At 46.8% G+C, this 26733-nt stretch overlaps 1 protein-coding gene across 2 annotated transcripts in view; it reads left to right on the forward strand.

The window, feature by feature from the left end:
- The window catches only part of ANKHD1 (ankyrin repeat and KH domain containing 1), a 396742-nt gene that overhangs the window by 56618 nt on the left and 313391 nt on the right, over positions 1-26733 (forward strand). For both annotated transcript variants that reach the window (XM_088451243.1, XM_088451245.1), the window contains exon 3: positions 22564-22720. In XM_088451243.1, the coding sequence (XP_088307369.1) occupies positions 22564-22720 (157 nt within the window). The remainder of the gene's footprint in view (positions 1-22563; positions 22721-26733) is intronic.

The following is a 26733-nucleotide window of genomic DNA, read 5'->3' on the forward strand; positions in this document are numbered from 1 at the left end:
CTGATAGCTGTGCTGCAGCACTGAGACAGCCTAACTTGACTCTAAGTGATCAGTGGGGTTTAGGCTGGTTAGAAGAGCATTTAGAGCACGCAGTAACTAGATAAATTTTCACATTTGTTACTTGTTTCTCTGTGCCTAGCGTTTTTAGCACTGTTAGGAGGGAATTGGTATGAAATACCGCCGGCCGCAGTTCGATTCCTGTCAGCAGGAGCCCAGCGAGCAGAGTCCCAAGCAGCGGAAGCCCGACAGCGCTGGAAATCCCGATCATCCTCAGGTAAGTACATCCTACCCTAACCCCCCTAACCCTAACCCTCCTTAGGGGTGCCTAACCCTAACTTCCCCCCCCAAGTGCCTAACCCTAACCACCCCCTTCCCAGCTGCCTAAACCTAAGTCCCCCGGGGGGGTGCCTAACCCTAACCCTCCCTCCCCCTAGCCTAAACCTAACCCTCCCGGGGGGGTGCCTGACCCTAAGTCCCCCCCGGGAGCCCTAAACCTAACCCCCCCCCCCCCCGCGGCTGTCCGCTCGCGGCGCCCGGCATCACTACGATCATGATGCCGGGCGCCGGTCTCCCGGCGTCGGGGAAATGCTGGCGTCTACATCTAGACTCCCGGCATTTCACCCTTGCCGGGATTTGACAGTCGGGAAGCCGGCTGCCGGTATTTAGGCAGTCGGCTTCCCGATTGCATCCCGTTAGGAGCGCTGTTAGAGCAAGTGTGATTCTCATCTTCCCTTCTCTCTTGCCTCTTTACAAATCTCCTTCTCTACTCTTTAACACTGTCCACTTAGCTAGTGTGTGCATGCGCGCGCAGTATTTGTGTACCATTGCTGGAAGGGGCTCTAAGTCATTTACTTGCAGAAAAGTTTACACACGGGCAGTCATCTAACTCCCTGTTGTGTGACCATTGTGATCTAGAGCAACAAGCTCAAGAATCGCCACGGATGCTATAACCGCTGTCTTGGGCGGCGGAATTTAAATCTGTTATGCCACATCTGTCTACCTGGCTGGTGGCTTCTCATAAGGATAGAAAGGCTTCCAGGTCGGCTTCTCTAGAGGAACAGAAATGGGCGCGGTACTTGGCTAAATCAATGGAGGGGATCACAAAGGCCATGTCACCGTCCCGTGCCACATCCGCGGGACTCTCACCACAGGTCCCTAAGAAGGGATGACGAGGAGGAAATGCCCGCTCTAGAAGAGGGCGAATCTACTCAGGATTCGGCAGAGGAGCAGCTCCAGGAGGAGTCTGAGCCTGTGTCCCAGGGGATAGAGGATTTTATTTCCGCAATCCGCCAGGTATTAAAGATAGAGGAGGAGGACAAGTGTCCTGCACAGGCATCTTTCTTTTTAAAGAGGTAAAGACAGGTTTCCTCGTTTCCAGTTTCAGAAGAACTGGATTCTCTTGACTACGGCTTGGCAACACCCAGATAAAAAGTTCCAGATGTCCCGTTGGTTTTTATCCTCCTATCCTTTTCCTGCAGATAGCAGAAAATTATGTGAGTCTCTCGTCTGTCTAAGAAGACTTTTCTACCGGTTCCCTGGACCACATCATTAAAAGAAACATCGGATTGGAGGTTGGAGAACACTCTCTCTAAAGTCCATATATACAGCAGCAGGTGTGACTCTTCGTCATGCAATAGTGAACTGCTGGACCAATATGGCGATTGAGACTTGGGCTAAACAGTTAGCTGACGGGATGCGGGCGCAACTCCCTGTAGAGGATCTTATTCCTCTAGCAGAAAATATAGGGGAGGCTGCAGCCTACCTTGGAGAGGCATCAAGGATGTTTTGTAATCTGTCCTCTAGAACTTCAGCCCTGGCGGTATCAGCACGCAGAGCGCTTTGGCTTTGTCAGTGGCAGGTGGATGCAGAATCAGAAAGAGCTGAGGAAGCTCTAACTTTCACAGGAAGTGTCATATTAGGGCCGGAACTGGATAAATGGATTTCCCAGGCTACTGGGGGTAAATCTATTTATCTTCCGTCCGCTGCCCCCCTCCTAGAAAACCCTATTCTGGACCTTCGTTTCGTTCCCCCGGGACGATTCAGGGGCCGCTCCAGAGCAGGATACCTTCAATTTCTCATAGTTCCAGAGGTCGTGGTAGAACTGCATCATCCTCTGCTCAACAGGACATTAAGTCCACCATCAAACCCAGTGCATGACGGGCTTCCCTCTAACCTGGGGGACCCCAGAGTGGGAGCTAGTCTTCGGGACTTAAGGGAAGTATGGGCAGAATCTTGTCCGGACTCCTGGGTTTTGGGACCTTATCACCCAGGGATACTCTTTTTTTTTTTTTTTTTTTTTTGCCGTAGGTTTGCCAGTTTCCAATGACAAGTGTGTTGTATTACAGGAAGCTCTAGACAAATTTCTGACTGCTCTAGTCTTGGTCCAAGTTGTTCACAGGTATCAAATCAAACAGGGAATCTACTCCAGTTTGTTTGTGGTCTCGAAGCCGGATGGCTCGGTCAGACCTATTCTGAACTTGAAGGATCTTAATCGCTACCTGAAAGTATTCACATTCAAAATGAAGTCCCTACAGTCTGTTATTGCAGGGCTAGAGGAAGGCGAATTCATGGTATCTCTAGACATCAGACGCATCCCCATCTGGTCGCCTCATCTTCTTCGATTCGCCATTCGGAATTCACATTTCCAGTTCCAGGCCTTATCCTTCGGCTTGACATCAGCCGCCACGGTATTCACAAAGGTCATGGCACAAAGGATCACAATTGTCCCTTACCTGGACGATCTCCTGAAGGCTCATTCTAGGAAACCGTTACTACAAGACATCGTAGTGACTCACAGGCTACGAATACGAGACAGGTGGATCCTGAACTTTCCCAAGTCTCATATGCAACTGACACAGACTCCAATTTCTGGGAATGATCTTGGACATGTCAGCGGGGTCTTCCTTCCTCCGGAAAAGGCAGCCTCCATTCAGGAGATGGTGAGGAGGGTTCTTCAACATCGATAAGTACTGGTGCATTTCTGCATTCGACTCCTTGGGAAGATGGTGACGTCCTTTGAGGTCATTCCTTACGGTCGTTTCCACTCCAGAACGTTTCAGCTGGACCTCCTCTCCCAATGACAATGAAAACTGAATAGAATTTGATCCTTGCGCTCAGTTTTATCTAATACTTGTTCCTCTATAGGACTACACCAACTTCCTTTTTAACATCTAAAAACACAATATAGAGTTCCTAAGCGCCTCAGATCCTAGAAACAACAAATAGGTGTTTCTTGCCTCTCCTCAAGGGGACACCCCTTCAATTTTTATGATCTCTATAAGGACTGTATTGGGTTCTGTTCAGGAGGGGTCTGGACCAATCAAAATAAAACTTACATATGCAACCATCCCCTATATGCACTCAAGGGTTTCTTTTTTGTGGTACAACTTGTCTGAAGTCTCTAACTTAGATTATACTTCTGTTGTAGCCGGTCACAAATAAAATAATTCACATTTATATGTCACTTTATGTGTACATAAAGGTTTTGTTTCTTTTCTTGCTCCTCCACACAAATCCTTCACTATATGTCAGGAAAAATAACTTTTCACTTTTATCCCCAAATGGAAAAACACACTTGCATTTATATTCTGGCAGCAATTCACATAAAGGTTTCCCAAGGGTCAGGATCCCATCTTTTCCTTCACCAACGCATGAAGTGAAGTCCCAGAACTGTGATCTCTCTTCTATGGTGGCTGAGCTCATCTCACTTGTTGAAGGGCAAGAGGTTCGGAGTGTGGCACTGGAATCTCCTCACCACAGATGAAAAGGGTCTGAAAGGGTGGGGGCAGTGACTCGGGAAAACCACTTCCTCGGCCGCTGGTCCCCTCAGGAAGCGATGCTACCGAATTTAAACATTTTAGGATTATGGGCAGTGTTCTAAGGTCTTCAGCTAGCACATCATCTGTTGCTGGATTGAGCTGTCAAGAGTCCAGTTAGACAACGCCACGGCGGTGGCTTACATAAACTGACAAGGAGGCACCCAAAGTCGGGCGGCAATGAAGGAAGTAAGCAGTATCTTGCTCTGGGCAGAAAAGTACGTGGTGGCGATGTCGGCAATTTTCATTCCAGGAGTAGACTATTGGGAGGCCGACTACCTCAGCCGGCAGGACATGCACCCAGGGGAGTGGGCGCTCCATCCCCAGGTATTTCAACAACTTGTCCAAAGGTGCAGCCTTCCGCAGGTTACCCTCATGGCGTCCAGACAAAATCATCAACTACATCTGTCTTGCTCTCGGACGAGAGGTCCAGAGGCTGTGGCAGTGGCCGCACTTTCAACACAATAGCTGTTCCGATTTGTCTACCGGTTCCCACCATTTCCTCTTCTACCTCGGATTCTACAACGCATCATGAAGGAGAGATCCAAGGTTCTATTAGTGGCTCCAGATTGGCTTCAAAGAGCTTGGAATTCCAACCTCCGTCTTCTGCCGATAGACGGTCCCTACCTCTGAGAGCGGATCTCTTGCAGCAAGGTCCTTTAGTCTATCCAGACTTAAGGCGACTATGTTTGACGGCATGGCTGTTAAGAGGGCAATACTACGACTAATAGGGAATCCCATCAACGGTAATCCCTACTATGCTCCGAGCCCGGAAACAGGTTGCTTCAAAACACTACCACCGCATTTGGAAGGCTTATGTGACATGGTGTCAACGGCGGGGGTCGCCTCCTACAAATTTCAAAATAGCCAGACTCCTGCTTTTCCTACAGGTGGGTTTCTCAGCTGGAATACGTCCTGGGTTTCTTTAAAGGTTCTGGTTTCAGCACTGGAAGAAGACAGAAGAAACTAGCCTTACTCCCGGATGTTCAGACTTTTCTGCAGGGGGTTATCCATTTACAACCACCCTTTGTACCTCCTCCTGGGATCTAGATCTAGTCCTTTCTTTTACAGTCTTCTCTGTTTGAACCATTAGAGATTGTGGAGTTAAAGCACCTGTCATGGAAGGTGGTACTTCTCCTCGCTCTGGCCTCAGCCAGGAGGGTGTCAGAACTTGGGGCTTTATCCTGTCGTCCTCCATACTTGGTCTTTCATGCGGATAGGGCGGAACAAGGATGGAATTCCTTCTCAAGGTGGTTTCTGCATTCCACACAACCTATTGTGGTGCCGGTTCTTCCACAGGATTCACCAACCTCAAGATCCTTGGACGTCGTTAGAACTCTCCGGATCTATGTGGATAGGACTGCAGCTCTACGGGAAAAGACTGTTTTGTATGATGATGCTTGTCCTGGTTGGCCAGCTTCTAAATAGACGCTTTCACGCTGGATCCATCTGACCATCCGACAGGTCTATGTAGCTTCCACCAAGGAGCCTCCATTTTCCATTACAGTGCATTCCACTCGATTAGTGGTTTCCTTGAGGGCGGCTGGTCGTGGGGTTTCCATATAGTTTCTTTGTTGGGCAGCCACTTGGTCTGGCTGGAATACCTTTGTCTGGTCTAGAGGGGGAGGAGCTAGTCACTTTTTTAAATTTTAAAGTGCCAGCTCCCACTTGGCACACGTCTATACCCCACTCTCATGAAGCTTCCAGTGTCCCCTATGGAATCTGAGAAAGGGATTTATAGGTAAGTACCAAAATCCTGTTTTTTTTTTGTTTTGTTTTGTTTTTCCTCTTCATGAGCAGCCCCATAATTCTCAGTAACATAATTATTGCCATGTCACGGCTTAGTTTGGTATTTTATCAAAATCGTTGTGCTGTATCCACCTTATTTTTCAAGCTTTCTACAAGATACAAATCTAACGCTTGGAAATAAAAAGGCTTATTCCTAATAGCCTAGTATGAGTGTCCCATGTATAACTAACTACCTGTACTCTTTTGTCTTCTATTCTTTCAAATGGTTACTCCCTATGTACATACTCTTTTCTCCAGTTAAATATTTTTAGCTGTCAATATTCAGTTTCCAAAAATTGCTGTCTCCACTATAAAGGTGACAGGTGCATTTTGTAGCTAACTCTCATCAGGCGGGAGTGCACAGGGCTTTTATTAAAAGCCTCTGACCGCTCCCTTCCGCAATATGAGACGCCGGACAATCCGTTGGGAGTGCACAGGGCTTCTCCCAAAAAACTGACTTCTCCCCACCTCAGCAAGAACGCAGTACATCAGCGCTTCTGAGGCTATCCCTCTCTACTTTGACCACTTCTTCTAGGACATGGAAGCAGTGGGTGTGTCTCTGTCACTCTCGCTAGAATTCCCATCTGTGTACAGGAGCACAATTTAGATCAACAATTGTTAGTGCTCTGATAATCAGTAGCCCGCTGTGTGGCGCACTTCATAATTGGTCTGGACTGGTGTTTTCAGAGCAGTGTTAAGTTTCCTAGCCGAACACAATAGTGAATCGGTGGTGTATTTGGGTAAGGCATCCATGAATATCAGCCAGATCAGTGCACGTACATCTGTGTTTGCAAATATGCGCTATAGCACGTATTTTACCCGATAATTGGTAGTGGGGACTCAAAAAAACAATAAACCAATGGGTCCCTCAGGACCCGCTCTGACCAATGAACGGCGCTGTCCTGTAATAATCTTTCATGCTTCAAATGCAGAGGAAGGGGAAGAGAGCATAGAGTGTGAACTCCCGCCCTCCTCTCTGCTCCGCGCAGGATCCGGATCATCCGGCCTGCTGTGTGTGGCCGGGGGCTGCTACTGCTGGGCAGGGGGTGAGGCCAGTGAGATTAATGGAAAAAGCTGCAGTGCCCCGACGGTGCTCTACAGGAGCCAGAGGACAGGAAGCTGATCAGCCTGTAGTGTGTGGCTGGGGGCTGTCACCGCCGGGCAGGGGATGAGGCCAGTTACATTACTGGAGAAAGCCGCGGTGCCACGTCTGTGCTCTACAGGAGCTAGAGGACAGGAAGATGATCATCCAGTCTGCTGTGTGTGGCTGGGGGCGGTTACTGCCGGGCAAGGTAAGAGGCTGGTGACATTACTGGGGAAAGCCGCATCTGTGATCAACAGGAGCCAGATTACTGAGACTGTGGAGGAAGCATGCGGAGGATGCGTGATTTATGCTCGCGGAAGATGACTCCAGTAAGTGGCAGAACAGAAGGTGGGGTTGGTACATGATGAGGCTGCCATGGGGAAAAAAAAAAAAAAAAGAGTACACAGAGAATGGGAGGTGAAGGGCATGTAGCTACTGCTGGGAGGATATGGAGGACACTGACAGAAAATGTCAGGAATAGGAAAGGGACACAGTGGGCAGTGAGTGAGCAGGTAGTGATGTCTGTACACACAATGGCACTCTTTCCCATATGTAATGTATTTGCCTGGGTAATCTCAGTACAGCAATAGGATATTGTGTCTAAGATAGCCGAGGCACTCTCAGGACTTGTACATGCAGCGATAACTTGAGGTGGGAAGTTACGAGGGCTGAAATAAACTGAGATGTTAACAAGAATTCAGGTGTTTCTCACCTGAAATTCTTGCTGTGTGTTCTGTGAGTACTGCAGCTAAGAGACACATATACATACAGTATATGGCTGATGGCCATATTAACAATATGGGGTGATGTGATAGCATGTGTCAGTGATCCAAGAGAGACATGGGACATCTGAGCGGTTGTTGGGGATCTAATGGACATTTTAGGGGCATATAAGTTGATCTTATGCCATGTGGAATGGTGTGAGGGACACATGGAGAGGTCAGAGTGTATTTAAGGAACATGTGGAGAGGTCTGATGGCTTTTTAATAGATTTAATAACAATAAATTATGATGGGACCCAGAAACAATGAAGTAGGACCCCAATTTTTATAAATGATGGGTCCCTAGGACCCACAAAATTTTCGTCTCCGCACGATCACTGTGTCTGCTTCCGCTATTGCAACCTGTAGAGCTTTCTGCCTTCGCTCTTGGCAGGCTGACTCAGTATACCTAGGGGGCGGTGAGGTCTGCAATTCTCCGGAGATATGCTTTTTAGTCCAGAACTGAACTAATGGATATCCCCAGCCACAGGGTTAAGTTTTCTTTCCTCCCTTCAACTGCCCCGCCATTGAAAAAAACTTCCACTGGTGCCAAGTTCCTTTCCTTTTGTTCCCCACAACCCTTTCCTGGTGGAGCCAGGGGTGCTTCCACACACGCTAGGGGTGGCAGAAAACGTCGACTGGAACAACAGCCAGTTGAAAACAGGTGGCGTGACGCTCACCCGTCCCACTTGGGATCTCCTATGGCAGGAGCTCACTTGTTGATTTTTCAACAGGTTTGACAAAGAGCCACACCTCTTCGGAACCGTGGATTCGCATATTACTCTCTATTGGGTAAGGGATAGATTTTGAAGTTTCTCCTTCAAATCGTTTCTTCACTACGGGTGTGCAGGGTCTGCAGACAGTGACCAAGATTCAGCAAGTGGCAATTCTGTCTCTCCTAATTAAAAAAATAATAAAAAATTTGACAGTGCTGGTTAAGGTTCCGGTACATCATCGGGGTCTGAGGTTTTACTCAAACCTTCTTTGTGGTCCCAGGCTAGATGGGTCTGTCAGGCCTATTATGAACCTCAAGTTTTTTTTCATCCACTATCTGATGGTTCATAGCTTCAAGATGGAGTTGATTCACTCAGTCCTGCGACTTTGCAAATGGTGGAGTGTCTTAATTTTTCTGGATATAACAGATCAATATCTACATGTGCCTCTTTAGGAACAGGAACAAGCTTTCCTGAGTATTCCGACATTTCACAATCCGTTTCGGGAGTTGTCGTTCGGTTTATCCTCGGCACCTTTGTGTTTTCACCAGTTATCTGTTATCCCAGCTATGCTGCACGCCAGTAAACTTGTTAGGGCTGCGCATTACCACCGCAATTGGCGTTCTTATGTATCATGGTGTGACAGTCGGGACCTTCCATCTAGAATTTATTTAGCTAGCCTATTTTGTTTTTTCAAGCTGAGCTCGCTGCTGGTCTCCAATTCAGGTAATCAAAGTGCAGATATCTGCCCTCTCTATTTTCTGTCAACGCAACTTGCCTGTGTGCGGACTTTTCTTCTGGGATGGTTTCGGGTGTCGCCACCTTTTGTTCCGCTTACAGCTCCCTGGGACTTAATTTTGATATATACGTTCCTTCAGTCTTCCATGTTTGACCTGCTTAATGGGGTAACTATCAAGTATGTGTCTGGGCAGACTGTTCTCCTCCTGGCATTGACTTTGGCCTGTCGGCTTTTGGAGTTGGGGGGCCCTGTCTTGTACGCCCCATAGCTTTTCCTTCATGATGATAGGGCAGTGCTCAGTACGCATGCTGTTTAACTTCCTAAGGTTGTGTAGGCCTCCCACATAATTAGACTATTGTGGTGCTTTCTTGGTCGAGGACTCCAGAGTATCCTCCACTCTGGATGTTGTTAGAGCACTCCATGTCTGTGAGGCTTGGACAGCGTTTTTCTTTTTTTCCGTAAAACTGATGTTTTTTGTTATATATGATGCTGTTTGGAAGGGGTTGGCCAGCATCCAATCAAGGTTGTCGAGGTAGATTGCGACTGGTTCTAAGTTTAGACCACCTCCTCTGTCTGTTTTCAGCACATTCCACATGCTCTGTGGGTACGTCATGGGCGGCACGTCTGGTTGCCTCCACCATGCAACTGTACCGTGAGGCTACTTGGTCTTCAGTACATACCTTTTTTGATGTATGGGTTTGACACATTGCGGCTTCAGCTTCACGATTTAGCCCCCTTATTTTTCAGGTTCCTCAGAGCACTCTAGCCCGTGGGGAAAACTTTGGGACGTCCCCAGTGTCATAGCTTCCAGTGTCCCCTAGTGGATGAAAGAGAAAATTGGATTTTGGTAGTTACCGGTGAATCCTTTTCTCTGATTTCACAGGAGACACTGGACGCCCACCTCAGCGCTCTACGCCTGCCTGTTTGTTTAGTTCTGTTTGTTGTGTGATCTTTTATCTTTTTACTCCTGTTGTTCTCCATCTCCTCTCTGTCTTTCTAAACTGAGGGCTGATGGGGCATAGAGGGGGAGGAGCTTCACACTTCTAAATTATTTAGAGTGGCAGCTCCAACTAACCATGCCTCTGTACCCCAGTGTCATAGCTTCCAGTGTCCCCTGTGGAATCGGAGACAAGGATTTACCGGTAAGTACCAAAATCCCTTTTTTTGATCAGTTTTTAATTTACCATTTTATGTGAAAATGACAGTTAATAGAATCTTTTTTAAAAAATTGGAAAATAAAGATTTTTTTTGTAGGAAATATTGAAAATAGCTTATACATAAATGGTTTGGCTACGGGATCACTACGGTCAGGATGCCGACAGTCAAAATAGACAGCGACATCCCGACTGATTTTATTAAGTATTTTAACCTAAATCTTAGTCCTAACGCACCCATCCCACAGCCTAACACTAATCTTCCCCTCCCGCAGCCCAACTCTAACCCTCCCCTAGTGCCTAACCCTAATACTTAACTTTGGAATCTGTTGGGATTGTGACTATCAGGATGCCGCTGTTTGTATTGTGACTGTTGGCAGCCTCCATGTCTGGATCCTGACTACATCCCACATTAATACCTATGATGTATAAATAATTACTTGCAGAATGTTGTACATATGATGATGATACATATTCATAGCAAAAATGTTATAAATGAGGGCTGTGCTGAACCTGATCTGTTCCTCCTCCTTTTAATGCAAAGCTGAATGGAGAAAGAATATGCCTCTAGTGCATCACTTTCAGATACAGAAATAATACATAGATCTAACATGTGTTATGTACAAAAAGTATATTTATTAAATTAAGATAACACATCATATTGAATAAAAATATATTCGTCAATGTACCCAATACCGGTATACAAAAATAAATTGACAATACAAAACAAGTAAGACAGAACAGTGTGATTAATAGTGTCTCAAGAATTGAGGGAGAGAGATACGCCTATGTCCGTTTTATTCTAATCCTCTATGTATTAAATGGTTCTGGTTCTCTTTCCGTGGCATGGATAATTACCTCCAAATGAGGGAAAGGTAAATGGTGGGTGGCAGGAAGCAAGAATCCTTTTACCTTGATGAATCTTCTGGCACTCGTGGGTAGGTGGTTTGCCGGCAAACATGTGGGCAGTCTGGCGCAGTGCAAGCGTCTCCAGTGTCACCTTACTTTGCTGTCAATAACGCGTTTCACCCAGGTGGCTGGGCTTCATCAGCGAGGTAAGGGGACACTGCGGACACTTGCACTGCGCCAGACGCCCCACATGTTTGCCACGATTCATCCAATTCAGATTGGATGTCCATGCAGGATCTACTCCCATGTGTCCTTAAAAAGGCCTGTCTTGAAGGTGAGAAATGCATGATGATGGACCATTGGAGTATTTCTGAGCACCACCAGACTGTGCTAATGTCAAAGGTAATTGTAACTTTGAACCTTTTTTTTTTTAAGTTATTAAGCTTAAAAATGTTCTTGGGAATATACTTTATTCCTTATCAGAATTTGTTCTGTTTTTAACATTTTGGGGGGAAATCAATTGTTTTTTGTCACCTGAAAGGAATGGGTGGCTATTCAATTGTAATGCAGATGGGCACGATTGACGTGGGCGCATATTACTTATCATGCATGTCATGCTCAAACGCATTGGCTGCTTAACTTGGCTAAACCCGTGCAAACTACTGGCACGATGAGTTCAGGTACCCAATAGCCCGTCTTTTGGGCGGATTTACCCTCGCCACCTCAGGAGGGTGCGAGTCAATATATTCGTGCCCGTGGCAGGGGATGCAGTCATGAAGCCGATGGTCAAAATGCCAACTGCAGGCTTCCCGACTGTCTAATTCAGACAGGGGTCTGATGATGCCCGGCATACCGAACGAAGGTAAGCCAGGCGCAGACAGCCATGGGGGGCTAGGGTGCAGGGCTCCTGGGGGGACTTAGGGTTAGGCACCCCTCGGGAGGGTTAGTGTTAGGCTAGGGGAAGGGGAGGTTAGGGTTAGGACCCCCCCCCCCCGGGAGGGTTAGGTTTAGGTTGCGGGGAAGGGGGGGAGCTAGGTTTAGGCACTTACAGAAGGGGTTAGGCAGCCTTAAGGGTGGTTTAGGGTTGGGGGGGACTTAAGGTTAGGTGTAGTTACTATACTTGCCAATCCCGATTTTCTGCATTGCCTGTCTTCTGGTGTCGGGCGGTCATTCATACCGATCCCCGTGGCAGTCGTACCCAGCAGCACAAACCAATGAAAGCTCCCGTCTAAAGTGACTGGTGCCGCGTTAAAACAAGTCAGTTCCCCCTATAATGTAGATGAGGGAAGTACACTACTGAACAAGCACTCTTTCTAAATTTGCTTGATCATGAGAAAAAGGCTTGGTTTTGTTACCAGGGAGAAAAATGCAGGAAAGCCTATGCAGAGAGAGCTACTTGGGCTTCCACCAACTCCTGGGTCCAGAACTTAGACCATTTACAGTGAGGGTTTCACAAGTACAGATCCCACTCAGTGTTGCTCGGACACCACTGTTTTTATTAATTGCTTTATCAATTTTGCCTAATACACTCAGATCAGATGGTTCTCGCTTGGCTAGGACATAAAGGTATCTATATCCATAAGAACTGATATATAGCATTCTCCTATTTCTTAAATGTTCACAATTTTTACACTTCTCGGTTGTCAGAGGGAAGAGAAAGAGGGGCATAATTTTACAGTGCAAGAGCAGTGAACTCAGGGAAGCATATAGAAGCCTATGCTCACTACATTGTGTGCCTATAAACCACACAGGTCTATAAATAATTTACATAGAAAAAAACATTGCAGATGCACTATGCGATCATTACTGTTCAAATTTAAATGTATTTTGTAATTTAAATATAATTTCAGAGGTAGTTGGCATATCAGTGGCCAATGATACGGGCCTGCCCACCAGTGTCCAGGTCACCTCGTCAAGCAGGTACCTAACACTCTGGGGTTCACATCTGGGGCACATGGCACCCCAAAAGACAGCCCAGCCAAAGACCTCCCCAGGGCATCACATGAAAAAGTTATTATTTTTTATTAGCTGGAAAAAAGTTCCAGAGCAATCATTTTGGAATCCCAGGATAGTTTGGAACGGACAACTCGCTTGTCCCTCAAGACAATTAGCAATATAATTAAAATTTTGTCTTTACTGTGTGTGTCTAGATTAGATCATTAGTATGTTCTAAATCTCCCAACTTTAATCCTTCGTATCACTGGATAAATAAGATGGAGTAATATTCCTCCAAAACAATTAATCTATAGTCTAGTGTTTAGAGGACACTCTCAACAGGAATCCATAACCTGCACTGCTAACAGCGGCTTTTCTGTTACTCAGCCGTCTTTTTCAGCAGCGGCGACGCTCTTCAGCGGCTTATATGTCACGTTCTGGCCGCATCCAATTGCTAGCAGCCATGTCCTCCGGGTGCCTTTCAGCCCACACCACGCTGCTGACTGCTGTCCCTTAATACAAACTGCTCTGGCTGTTAAGAACGAATTGCTCCAATTCCAGTAATTGTGCAATATCCGTGTGAGAGCTGCTTTTCACTGTCTCCTGGGGTTTATCTAAGTGAATCTATTTCTTTGGCCTTCCCCAATCTCTTCTTACAAAGTTGAAAGCGTACAATTCCCTAGAATTTCATTGCATGCTGTAAATACTAAACTAAGGTTCCAAGGCCAGACCATTCTCCCTCTTTCACCAAACTTTATAGCTGATATTATGTATTTGTGCAGAAAGCAATCCCATGGCATCTACCAAACCCAAATAGATATCTACACACTATTTGTTATTCAAGAGAATGTTTCCACTGAAGTTCATTGCCAGTGATATGAGGCTAGTGTGCCGATACACTGGCCTGGTGTGTTTTCCCACAGGGCAGTTTGCTATTCAGTAGTGAGTGTTGGGGATTACAGGTGGTTTTTACGTGCTACACCCTTTAGCACTCGACGGTCCAGTTCTTTGAAATTGTATGGACTAACACTTCGCGACTGAACTAGCTGTTTCCAATTCTCTACAGAACTTATGGTGGTATTCAATTCTCGCGCCCGACAGGAGCTATTCAATTGTTGCTCCTGTCGGGCGCAATCAGCTGCAGGCGCACCATTTCAGCTTGCAGCCCCAGGAGGATGCGAGCTGAAATGGGCCAAATGTGACATGTTTGGGCTCCCAAACAGCACTTTTCGTGATCGCGCCCAGTACTTTGGTCAGAGGTAGTCGTTTTCCGCAGCTAAACCCAACTACTATGGGCGCGGTCAGCGCAAAAATGGACATCAATTGACTAGCACCCCGCGATCTCTTGTCACTTTAGACGGGAGATCCGACCCGCGAAATCAATTGAATACCGCTCTTAGTTTGTGTCTGCCCTGGTAAACTATCTTGCTGGATAAGTAACAGACCACATGGTTTGTGTGTTATCTGTTATAAAGAGCTACCTCACCAGTCTCCTCATTGTCCCAGGTAATGAAGCAGGTTGTGGATTTTATGGCTGCTCCTAAGATGCCTCTTTGGATGGGTTGTCCACAGTATACTATGTTTGCATCTCTAAGGCATCCTTCCTGGAAGGATGTTTATGGCCATTCTAGTCAGAGTATGACACCATCTAATGTTGATAACAGACTCGTAGTGACTAAGGTGCCTAAGCGCAAATAATTTTTTTTTAATCAGTTTGCCCAACCTATCTATTCAGATGCATCATCAGAGGAATCCGATGATGTGCAAGGTTTCTCTCCAGGGTTTAGCTCTGGGGAGGAGGATCATCTGTCCACAGTGAATTGGCAGCTCCATTTTGTGAGTAACTGCAGTCTCACTCTGTGAGAGTGCTGAATCTGCAGTTAACCACATGGTGTCATGGCATACCATATCTGTGTTATGCAAGGAACACGTCCATTAAGGTGTCAGTCTTAATGATCGGAATGTCATTGCTTTTTGAAGTTTGAGTGTCAGAAATGTAATCGGTTTAGTGAAATTTCAGATCATGTCTAAGAAGCCTTAATGGGATATATGAAACCGAAAGGATTTTTCTTTGGTTTCCATAGGGTCCACAGGAATTACCTTGGGATATATAGTTGGACGACGTCATTGCACCAAACCGCAAACCTTTGGAGCTCCCAGCATGCACTCGACCTCCTCCCTATATCCCCCGCCCCCAGCCACAGGCATTGTTTTTTTTTTTCGTTTGGTGCGCGGCAAGACGCACCTGTTATACAGTGGGACTAGGCAGTCCTAAGCTTTTTTTTTTTTCTTACCTTAAGTTATGAAACTTCACGAGTTTTGTGGTACCGACGCAAGGATAGACGCTCTACTGCGACTCAATCTACCTCCGCCGACGGCCGATACACCAGATAGCTCTATTGCCCTGAATGTTTTCGGCTTCGGCCGGCCTCAGCATGGCTTAGCTGGCAGCCGGAAGACGCTGAGGTCCGGGGACTGTGGTTGGGGAAACGGAGATGTCAGGTAAGGATTAACTTCGGGGAATCCATACGGGAGCAGTCCCCAGCCTCTGGTGTTGATATGCATCAGAGGCCGCTGCGTGTGAAAGACTTGCTCGTAACACAGACGATTACTCACTACGGCGGTCGGGGCCTTATCGTCTGTTGCCAGGGGGTGGGTGGCAGGATGCAATAATGCGCGCTGGTCGGAGTCTTGCCACTTTGTAGTGCGGCGTCCCGGCCGTCAATAGACGCAGCTTAGGCTCCCCCGGCCGCTTCTCCCCCCAGACGCTAACTTCCTGTTAAAGGATTCCAGCGTCTGGTATAAATGACCTCTTCGTGCATGCGCGCAGTTTAGGGCTTGCTCAGCGGCTGCAGCGGAGTTCTCAGAGGTTTTGGGTCAGTCTCTCTGTAAACCTCTCCCTTGGGTTTGGTATATAGCATACCCTATATCCTACCTTTGGGTTGGTTTAGTTCATTGAGTACCCATTGCGGATGCATTGAATGTGACTATGTGCCAGCTGCTGTATGTACACTGCCTATGTTTCACAAACGGTCAGGTATTACTATTCCTGTTTTTCCCCTTGTCCTTTTGAAGGTAGGATGCGTCACTGATAGTAAAAAGTCACATTACTTTGTATTGCATTGTTTCAATTATGTCAGTTGATAAAGAACGAAGCAGCTCATTCAGAGCTGCTTGCAAAAAGCGAGTGCTCGCTCTGAATGAGGACTGCCGCTTTTTTTTTCTTAAGCTGGCCTCCTGGCCGCTCGCTAAGCTGTGGGTGACCACCCACAGCTTTTGCGAGCGGCCAGGTGATGGTCGCGACCATCGGGCTTGCGACGAGAACCTTGTGGTAGTGTCTCGTCTGCCGCAAGCCCCAGTGAGCTTCCGGCTCTAATACCAGCTGGAAGCTCACTACTGACATCACTGGTTATGTCAGTAGGGCCGCCCACAAACGGGCAGGTGTTCATTCAGGAACGCTTCTGTTTGTCCAGCCACCCCGCCTACAAAACTGGGCGAGCTGTCGATCAACATCGACAGCCGCCACGTTTGTAGAGAGCCCCGGAGCGAGTGAATTTCTCACTCGCTACGGGGCTTGTGCACGCCGTGCATGCGCAATGCACAACCATCGACCCGCTTGTGAGCCAGTCTGAATCAGGCCCTAAGTTCTTAAGTACTGGTGTTTTGTAAGTCCTGTGCTACAGGCTTATCAGAACAGGATGTGAATCTGGAAGGGTTCTGTAAAAATTGCAGTAAACTGGTGCCTGATGGGTCTGTTACTACTTCAAATCCTGTTTCATTTACGGAATCTTCTTGGGTGGCTGTCACTCCACAAGGTCACTTGGGTGGCTGTCACCAAACAAGGTCACAGAGGGTCGGACTCCAGCTATGGAGTTACCTCAGGCTATGGGATTCCCACAGCGGGTTCTCCCTATGGGGGTACCCCCTATGAATGTTAGTTGGTCTAGGGTGGGCGGCCCCAGTCAAGGGGTTTCTGAGTCAGGCTCGTTGAACGATAATTACCAATCCCTGGTGGATGTTCCTGCCTTGGTGAGGGCAGTGAGGTATGTCCTCAATATACAGGAGGAGAAGGTCCTACCGGCATCTAAAGAGGTGGTCTGTAGACGTCAGGCTCTGGCGAAAGATTGTTTTCCACACTCAGGGCAGTTAAGAAATCTTTTTTCTGAGGCATAGGAGACCCCTTGCAAGTTTTTTTTCGTCTACTAAAAAGATTGCAGCTAGGTACCCTTTTGCCCCGGGAGCGTGTAGCAAATGGTAGGTTTCCCCAACAATAGACACTCATATTACTAGAGTGGTTAGGAGCGCTACATTGCCTATCCCTACGGCATCTTCCCTAAGGGATGGTGTGGATAGGAGGCTGGATAATTATCTGAAAACTATTTTTTCCAGACCAGCCACGGCGATAGCTTGGGTGGCTAAAGCAATGGAAGATTGCACCAAATCTTTGGCTGAAACGATTGTAGACCCAACAAGAACAGAATTTTTTGCTGGGTCAGATACAGGCGGCTTCTCTATACTTGGGTGAAGCAGGCATCGATGCAGGTATAATGGCATCGAGAGTTTCGGCTAACTCAGTGGCAGATCTAGGGTCTAAGAAAGCATTAGAATCCTTGCCATTCACAGGTAAGGTGCTCTTTGGTCCAGGATTAGATGAGATTATGACATCACTGGCTACACCAAGGACTGTAGAATTACAGACTACCTCTACGACCAGAAGACAGTGGCCTTTCCGGTCGCAAGAGACAAATAAACCGTCCTCCGCTAAGAGACGGCAGTCTCAGAGAAAGGGACCGCCTAGAAAGTACTGGGCAAGCAAGCGTCCAACATGTAAACCAGACGGTAAGCCTGCTGGCTGATGGGGCGGGCCTACCCCTGGAGGATGTCAGGGTTGGAGGCTGACTGCTACAGTTCTCCCGGGCCTGGCATCAGACGACCACGCATGCCTGGGTACGGGAGTTGGTAGTTAGCGGCTATGCCATATCATTCAGAAGCCGCCCCCCTCGGAGGTTACGGAATTACCAGGGGACCCAGTCAGAGTTCGGGCCTACCAGGATTTGGTGGAGACCCTTCTGAAAGCAGGGGTGGTCATCCCAGTCCCAGTGACTGAACAGGGAATGGGTTACTATTCAACCTTATTTATTTTATCCAAAAGCCCAATGGGTCGTACAGACCTATTCTAAATCTGAAGCTTTCAACAAGTTTGTCAGGACACCAAAATTTTGCATGGACACTTCACGGTCAATCATGTTGGCACTGGAACCAGGGGACTTCATGGTTTCACTGGATACTCGGGATGCTTACCTGCATGTCCCAATCACAAAACCCCACCAGAGATTTCTCAGGTTTGCAGTAAATCAACGACATTTTCAGTTCCAGGGTCTACCTTTCGGGCTGGCCACAACTCCAAGGGTGTTTACGCAAGTAATGGCGGTCTTGACGGCCTGTCTCGGGCGTCAGGGAATCAGAATACTGCCATACCTGGACGACCTTCTCATACTTGCTCAGTCGCAGAAGACATTACTGTGTCATCTACGGATGACGGTAGCTTGCCTACAAGAGCACGGGTGGGTGATCAACTGGAAGAAATCCTCTCTATCACCAACCCAGCGGATGATACACCTGGGGGCGATACTAGACCCTTGGCAACAAAGGATCTTCCTGCCGGAGGACAAAATTGGGACGCTGCAGGCATGAGTACTCGGGCTACTGCGCAACCAGGTAGTATCTGTCTACATTGCCATGCAGTTGCTAGGCTCTATAGTAGCCCCGTTCAACATGGTGGCTTATGCGCAGTTCCACTCCAGAGTCCTACAGTGGTGGATCTTGGCGCAGTGGGATGGTCAGCATCAGATAAAACAGATTCTGATCTTGCCAGAGGTTCGTCTCTCCTTAGCCTGGTGGCTGGAGGTGACTCATTTAAACAGGGGTCGTCCATTGTGGATCCCGGAATGGGTACTCCTCACCGCAGACGTAAGTCTCAGAGGGTGGGGAGTAGTCATAGGTCAGCACACTTTCCTGGGAAGGTGGACAGACCTGGAAAGCTGTCTGCCAATAAATGTATTAGAGCTCCGGGCAGTGCACAGGGCACTACTTCAGATGCAGGACCTTCTTCGGGGCAGACACATGCAGATTCAGTCCAACAACGTGACAGTGCCCAATATAAACCATCAGGGAGGCACACGAAGTCCAGCGGCGATGAGAGGTGGCAGGGATTCTGCGGTGGGCAGAGAGCCATCTTCCAGCGATAACAGCTGTGTTCATCCCAGGAGTGCTCAACTGGGAAGTAGACTTCCTAAGTCGCCAGGATATACACGCCGGAGCATGGGTTCTTCATCCGGAGGTGTTTCAAACCCTGGTGAACAAATGGGGTCTACCAGAGGTAGCCTGATCGTGTCACGCCACAATTACAAGGTCCCCAGGTACGGGTCCAGGACAAGAGACCCCTCAGCAGCCTTCGTGGACGCTCTATCAGTAAGATGGAACTTCAAACTGGCATACCTGTTTCCTCCGAACTTCCTCCTCTCAAGGGTGGTCAGGAATTTCAAACAGGAAGGCGTCAGGGTAATGCTTAATAGCACCTGCCTGGCCCAGGAGGCATTGGTTTGCGGACCTGAAGTGTCTATCAGTAGACAGTCCATTTCCACTGCCTCTGCAACAAGACCTGCTAATGCAGGGTCCATGTCGTTACCAGGATTTACCCCGACTGGCTTTGACGGCTTGGCTCTTGAGTCTTGAGTTAAAATCCAGGGGGTTTTCTTCGTCTGTGATACAGACCATGCTTGGGGCACGGAAGCCGGCCTCTGCGCACATATATCACAGGGTTTGGCAGTCATTTTTCCTGTGGTGTCATAACAAGAAATATGACCCTAAAATATTTAAGGTGGTTACAGTGCTGGGGTTTGTTCAGGCCGGATTGGACTTAGAACTCCGTCTGGCCACCTTGAGAGTTCAGGTGTCAGCTTTGACGGTGTGTTTTCAGTGCAAAATTTCTTCTCTGCCGGATGTCAGAACATTCATGCAGGGGGTAGTGTGACTGCAACCTCCATTCCTCTCACTGGTAGCACCGTGGGATTTGTCTCTGGTTCTCAGGGCGCTTCAGACACATCCCTTTGAACCCTTGGATAAAGGGGATTTGATGGGCGATGGCGAAAACACTGTTTCTCCTGCCCATCTCATCAGCTCGTAGGATGTCAAATCTGGCAGCTTTGTCATGCAGCTCTCCGTACTTGGTATTTCATTCAAATAGATCTGTCCTCCGTACCAAGGCAGGCTATCTCCCAAAGGTAGTTTCCCATTTCATTATTAATGAGGAAATTGTGGTGCCGGCCTTTCAGACTTCAGACCTGTCTACAGGCGAAGCTTTACTTGATGTGGTCCGGGCTCTCAGGATCTATGTGGATCGAACCAAGGCCGTCAAAAGAACAGACTCCTTCTTTGTGTTGTATGAATTCCAAAAAAGAGGCCAACAAGCAGACTACGTCTCGTTGGCTTCACATGACAATCTTGCAGGTCTATACGCAGACGGGTTTGCCTGTACCTAACAGGGTGGCAGCCCATTCTACTCTGTCTGTACTACCCTCATGGACTGTAAGCCTCTGCTGAACAACTGTGCAAGGCGGCCAACTGGTCTTCTGTGAGTACGTTAATAAAGTTCTACGCTTTTGATAGGTACGCCTCCCAGGAGGCTTCCTTCGGGTGGCGGATTCTGTCTTCTCAGGAGCGTCCCCAGCCCTAAGGACTGCTTTAGGATGTCCCTAGGTAATTCCTGTGAATCCTATGGAACCCGAAGAAGAAATACAGAATTATGGTATGAACATACCTGTTGACGATGATTTTTTTCTTCAAGGTCCACAGGGCACCCTCCCTGACGCACCTGGCCTCAGAGGGACCCTGTTCTGAAGACTATATATCATAAGATTCTCTCTTCGTATGTAGTGTGTTTCTGGTGAAATGTTTCTTCTCCATTCTGTCTCCTTGCCAAGAAGGCTTAGTCACGAACTGAATGGCTGGGGGCGGGGGCTATAGGGAGGAGGACCAGTGCATGCTGGGAGCTCCAAAGCTTTGCTGTTTGGTGCAATGGACGTCGTCCAACTATGAGCCGTATTCAATTTGAGTGGACCCGCGATACTTTTCCGCCTCCCAGACTTCTCGCCTACATCGCGTGTTTTGTAGGCGGAAAAGTATCGCGCGCGTGCCAGCTTAACCCCGTATTCAATTTGAAAGTACGTGAAAACGGGACCCGGCGAAACTTGAACAGGCGGAAAGTACTGTCAGATTTGGGGAAATCAGCCTGACACCCCCCAAAAGATGCGCTGAAATGGGGGTTAGCTATTGTACTCCCCGATTTGGTTTGCTGAAGGTATTTGGTGTCTTTAAACGGGCTTAATAGCTGCTAAATAGCGTTTTTGTATATGTGGTGCAGAACAGTATTCAGTAGGTTTTTTGCATAAAATAACTTATCCCAGCAAATTTGGGGTACTTGAAAATGGGGGCCAGCATATTTAAAAGTTGCTAAAAGTTAAGTTGAAAAAAATCATGAAAAATCCACCTGCCACAAGCACCTGCAATAAAAAAAAACACCTGGGCATACTTGGTGACCCCCCCCAGAGTCAAGTTCGCTAGTTTTTAACTTTGTCCCCCAACATTTTTTTTTTTTTTTTTACGCCCCCAAATTCAAAGTAATTTTTTGGGGTGTTAAATGTTTTCATAAATTTTTTTTTTACACCGTTTACCTTTGGGGGACTGTCTGAAGGCTGCATGGGGGTTCCCGCAACGTTGCACCCCAATTCTGCACTTTTTTCCACCTCCTATTAATGGGCGAAACTTTTCCGCCTATTACATTGCATTGACTTTCCGCCTAGGCGGAAAGTCTTCCAAAGTGAATACGGAGGAAAGTCAAAACAGGCGAAAATTACGTAATCGACGAAAGGTTTCCTCCAAAGACGGCTTTTCACCTCAAATTGAGTACGGGCCTATATATCCTAAGGTAATTCCTGTGGATCCTAATTCTGTATTTTTGTCTCTGGAATACTGTATATGGTTATTTCTTTAAATATAACCAGTAATAAAGCTTCGTAGACACGCATGGTTTTTTGCTAGAACTGCCACAGATGCCTCCATTTTCTCAAACCTGCAGGTGCTGCAGTGAGCGCACTGAGCACACACTATGCACGCAATGGACGTTTTTTTCCCCGTGGACTATTTTCAGTTAAACTGAGAAGCTTTCAGATGACATGAATACGGCCATGGTTGCCATGTAACAGCTGTGAATAACCACTGACCAGGACGGCTGCCACTCAGTCTTTAGTTTTAAAGACTGAAAAGCGATTGAAAAAACACGGCATTAGCATTACACACTGCTCAACAAAGTTGTTTGTGAAAGTGACTGATCCACGGAAAAAAGTGGCTTTTTTTCCGTCTGGATGAAATCTGTGTGTGTGTTTGTAAGAAGCCTAACTCTGCAAGTAAAATAAGAAGAATGAGGTCTGGTTTAGGGACTACTACCGTGGGAAGTAAAAACTATTTAGTCAGGATGAGGATTGTGGGTTATTGTTAAACTTCCAAATCTGAAACATTAATTTACTAGTTTTAACTGTGAGATGTCTTGTAAGTAGCGTTTTATGTTCTTTTGCCTATAAACATTTGTAAACCTTGTACTGTTCCATTAATACATGCAACACAAACATTTATTGTATTGTGCATTTGTTTTCAAACATGTGCTGAAGGAATTGGAAAGTTGTCCACTGCCGATGGTAAAGCCTTTGCAGACCCTGAAGTCCTTAGAAGACTGACCTCCTCTGTTAGTTGTGCTTTGGATGAAGCTGCTGCTGCGCTGACACGGATGAGAGCAGACAACAATTTTCATACAGGACAGGTAGACAAGTATGTATTAAATTTATATTCCATATAAAATATTATAATCCTTTTGCCAATGTATGATTTTGTGAAAAGAATAATTCAATAGTTAAACTTGTGTCTAAAGTGCCAAATTACTAAATTAGCTCTACATTTAACTTGGTACAAAGGTCAACTTTTTAAAACACATTATTCCCATAAACTGGGGCACTGTACAGTATTCTGCAATTGCCATGATTGCATACTGGCTTTTTTAAGATAATTTACAAGACATAGGGCCAAATGTAATAGGTAGTCAGTTTTAGTAACAGTACAAACTCGCACTTTCTCGCACTTTTAAAAAGTGCGAGTTTGTACTGAAACTCGCAAATTCAATAGCCTGCGAACTTTTCAGCTCGAGGCTACTGCATTTGCCAGTGCAGGCGAGTTTAGGACTATGTAAACTGACACCTTTTAATGCGAGTAGCATTAAAAGGTGCGAGTTTTAGAGAAGCCATCACAGATCAGTGAGATCCGTGATGGCTTCTGTGTGTGTTAAAAAAAAACAAAACGTGCACCCCCTCCCCAAAAGCATAACCAGCCCCGGGCTTTATAAAGCCTGTTCTGGTTCTAAAAATACAGGGGCCAAAATGCGTTGGGGGCCCCTGTATATTAAGAACCAGCACAGGGCTTTGTTGAGCTGGTTCTGGAAAATCAGGGGACAAAACGAGTAGGGGTCCCCTGAAAAATTCCTGAACCAGCACCGAACTCTTTCTAGCGGGGGGATAATGCCACAGCCAGGGAAAACCTTTCACCGGTTTCCCCGGCCAAAGCATTATCTCTGACTGCTAGTCAGTCCAGGCCGGGGATCCCTGGGGATTTGGGTACCCCCCGAATAAAGGGGTACCCCTCTCCAGGGCACCCCAGGCCTAGACTGATAGCCCGGGGCTATCCCCGGCACCCTAGGGCGGTGGGTGCCGGGTTGATAGTGTAAAGTGAAAGTGTAAAATAAAATTTACCATATTGTCTTTATTTGTAGAACCACAAGTACCAGCAAGCCTCCCCTGCATGCTGGTATTTGGAGAACCACAAATACCAGCATGCGGGGCATTACGGGCACGCTGGCACTTGTAGTTCCACAACTAAAGAAATGCGTAAAAAAACAAACTTACACCGTGAAAGTATAATTTTAATAAAATCCCAAATCCCCAGGGATCCCCGGCCTGGACTGACTAGCGGTCAGGGATAATGCTTTGGCCGGGGAAACGGTGAAAGGTTTTCCCTGGCTGTGGCATTATCCCCCCGCTAGAAAGAGTTCGGTGCTGGTTCAGGAATTTTCAGGGGACCCCTACTCGTTTTGTCCCCTGATTTTCCAGAACTAGGACCAGCTCAACAAAGCCCTGTGCTGGTTCTTAATATACAGGGGCCCCCTACGCATTTTGGCCCCTGTATTTTTAGAACCAGAACAGGCTTTATAAAGCCCGGGGTTGGTTATGCTTTTGGGGAGGGGGTGCACATCATTTTTTTTTTTTATTTAAACACATTTTACATAAGTACACACAGAAACATGTACATATCTCATGGATATCTGCATGTTTCTGTGTTAATCTGACCTGCTCAGGATGTACTCGCTAGCCTGAAGCAGGTCTATTATTTGGGGACTTTTGGTAATCTTTTTTTTGCGAGTCTGGAACAGACACTCTATTACATTGGGCGAGTTGATTGTTTTCAATGTGAAAACATCTGGATGCGAGTTTGAGAATGGAGAGTTTTAGTAACTCTGAAAAATGCGAGTTTTAGTGAACAGACACCCTATTACATTGGAGAGTTGTGAAAAATTGCGAGTTTAGCACCAAACTCGCAATTTACCAAAACAGACTATTACATTTGGCCCATAATATTTTTTGAGATGATCTGGAATATCTGAGGACTGATGGGTAAAACACAGGGCAATTCCACCGGTAACGGAATCACCTTTTTACAGTGATGAACTCTATTCATTATACATCTGCCATCACTAATGTGTGCAAATCATCATAACCCAAAAGCCCACAATATACCCCATATCAAAATAGCTTGTGTGTACTTTTGTGTAAGTTATCCTTGATAAATCAATCTAGTAAGTAACTGAATCACTCTTCATGAGACCTGTTTCTATATGTGTGTACACGAAATTGATAAATTCAGCCTCCAGAATTAACTCTAGATTTTCGCAATATTGAGACATCCAGGGAATACATTTGCATAAATTTGGTAATATGGCAGTTTCTGTAAACCTGGGCAGATTTTTTAATAAAGTAATGGAACAGTCAGCAAGGGGAGATAGCTTCCCCAATAAAGCTGCTCCTCCCCTCAGCTCAGGGCGCCATTTCACTGAGGTCTCGCTTCTCTGAGCTGTTAACCTCCGACCGCGCCCCCTCTGAGGTCACCGGCGGCCATTTTCTTTCAGTGGTACAGAGTCACAGAGACTCTTTCAGGGTAACGCAAGGTCCGGTACCCCTACATACCTCTCCCTCGAGTTAGCGTATGTAGCGCTATAGCCTACCAGACACTGAGTCTGTGTAGTTTATTGTAGTGCCAATTTGTAGTTATAATTCTGCGTTGTATGTGACTTATGCTACCGCTGCCTGTCTGTTTCTCTCATCTACTTTCCCTTTATTCTCTGACTATTGCCCTAACATACAGGTGTATTCAGGGGTTTTCCTGTGCCTCTCATCTATAGAACTAAGTATTTGTGAGGTTTGTCACACACATAGTTGTTTGTTGCACCCATATTCGGCTGTGTGCTCCTGCAGCTCCCAAGCATAAGACAGGACCAGCATATTGCATTCCTACTAGTATCCTACATACATAGTGGTTGCATTATACCCAGTGCCATATTGTGTGCCATATTACTCTGCAGCTATGTCTAGCAAAGGCAAGAGTAACAAACTGGCATCTGCACCCATACTGCTATCATGCAAACTATGTTCTGCAGACTAAAGTGAGGAGGATTTGATACAAGATGGGTTATGTAGTAAGGGTTATACTTCACCAGACCCATCAGACAACCCAGCGCCTGTACAAGAGCCCCCCCCATGGCTTCATTTTCTCAGGTTTTTGGCCACTATTGCGGACCGCCTGGTAGTTCTGGCTGTCAGAGTAGGCTGTAATTCCCCCTGTGGGGTTGCCACAACAGGTTCAGGCGATACAGCTGCTTCCTGTGCCCCCACCATGGGTAGACGTACTCTCTAACTCTGTGCAGAGTCTGATGGCTATATCTAATGCCTTTCAAACCGTGCTACAAGGTGAGAGGCAGTAAGCCTTCTAAGCGTCCTGTGTTTTCGTCACAGTCCACACAACTCTCAGATTCTGAATTATCATCTGAGGAGGCAGTAGATGCTGATCTCTCTAACCCTGACTCCCCTCTGGAGGAGGATGATGCCTGCCTTGGTACGAACTGTCAGATCCATCTTATAATAGAAGATGACGAGCCAGCCCCTAAATCCAAGCACCCTCTGTTTAAACGACAAAGTGGCATAAGCAGAATTCCCTCTATCTGATCAACTAGCGGAACACATGGCTGCAGCCTGGCAATCGCCTGGTAAGAGGTTTCAACCACAAAAACTTCTGACCTCATGTTACCCTTTTCTTGTGGCTCATTGTGCAAAATGGGAAACACCCCCTGCGGTGGCTTCACATGTTACGCATTTAATTAAAAGCACTACGTTGCCTATTCCTACAGTTACTACTTTGAAGGATCCTACAGATAGGAATGTGGAAGCTTGCTTGAAATCAATATACTCTTTCAGGGGCTGTTGCCCGTCCAAACATAGCTATTGAATGGGTGGCTAAAGCTACCTCAGATGCTTCTAGGGATCAGATGTCTTTTGTTGCTCACATTCAAGATGCAGCTTCCTATATTGGAGAAGCGACATTGGAGGCCAGTCTCCTAACCTCCAGAGTCTCGGCCGCGGCTGTGTCTGCCCACCGTACCCTGTGGCTACGCTCATGAAAGGCAGATGTGGATTCCAAGAAAAACCTAGAAGGGTTACCCTACAATGGGGAGATCTTGTTTGGCC

The sequence above is a fragment of the Taudactylus pleione genome, unplaced genomic scaffold, assembly GCF_031769625.1.
Source record: "Taudactylus pleione unplaced genomic scaffold, aTauple2 ptg000025l, whole genome shotgun sequence".
NCBI classification, from domain to species: Eukaryota; Metazoa; Chordata; class Amphibia; order Anura; family Myobatrachidae; genus Taudactylus; species Taudactylus pleione.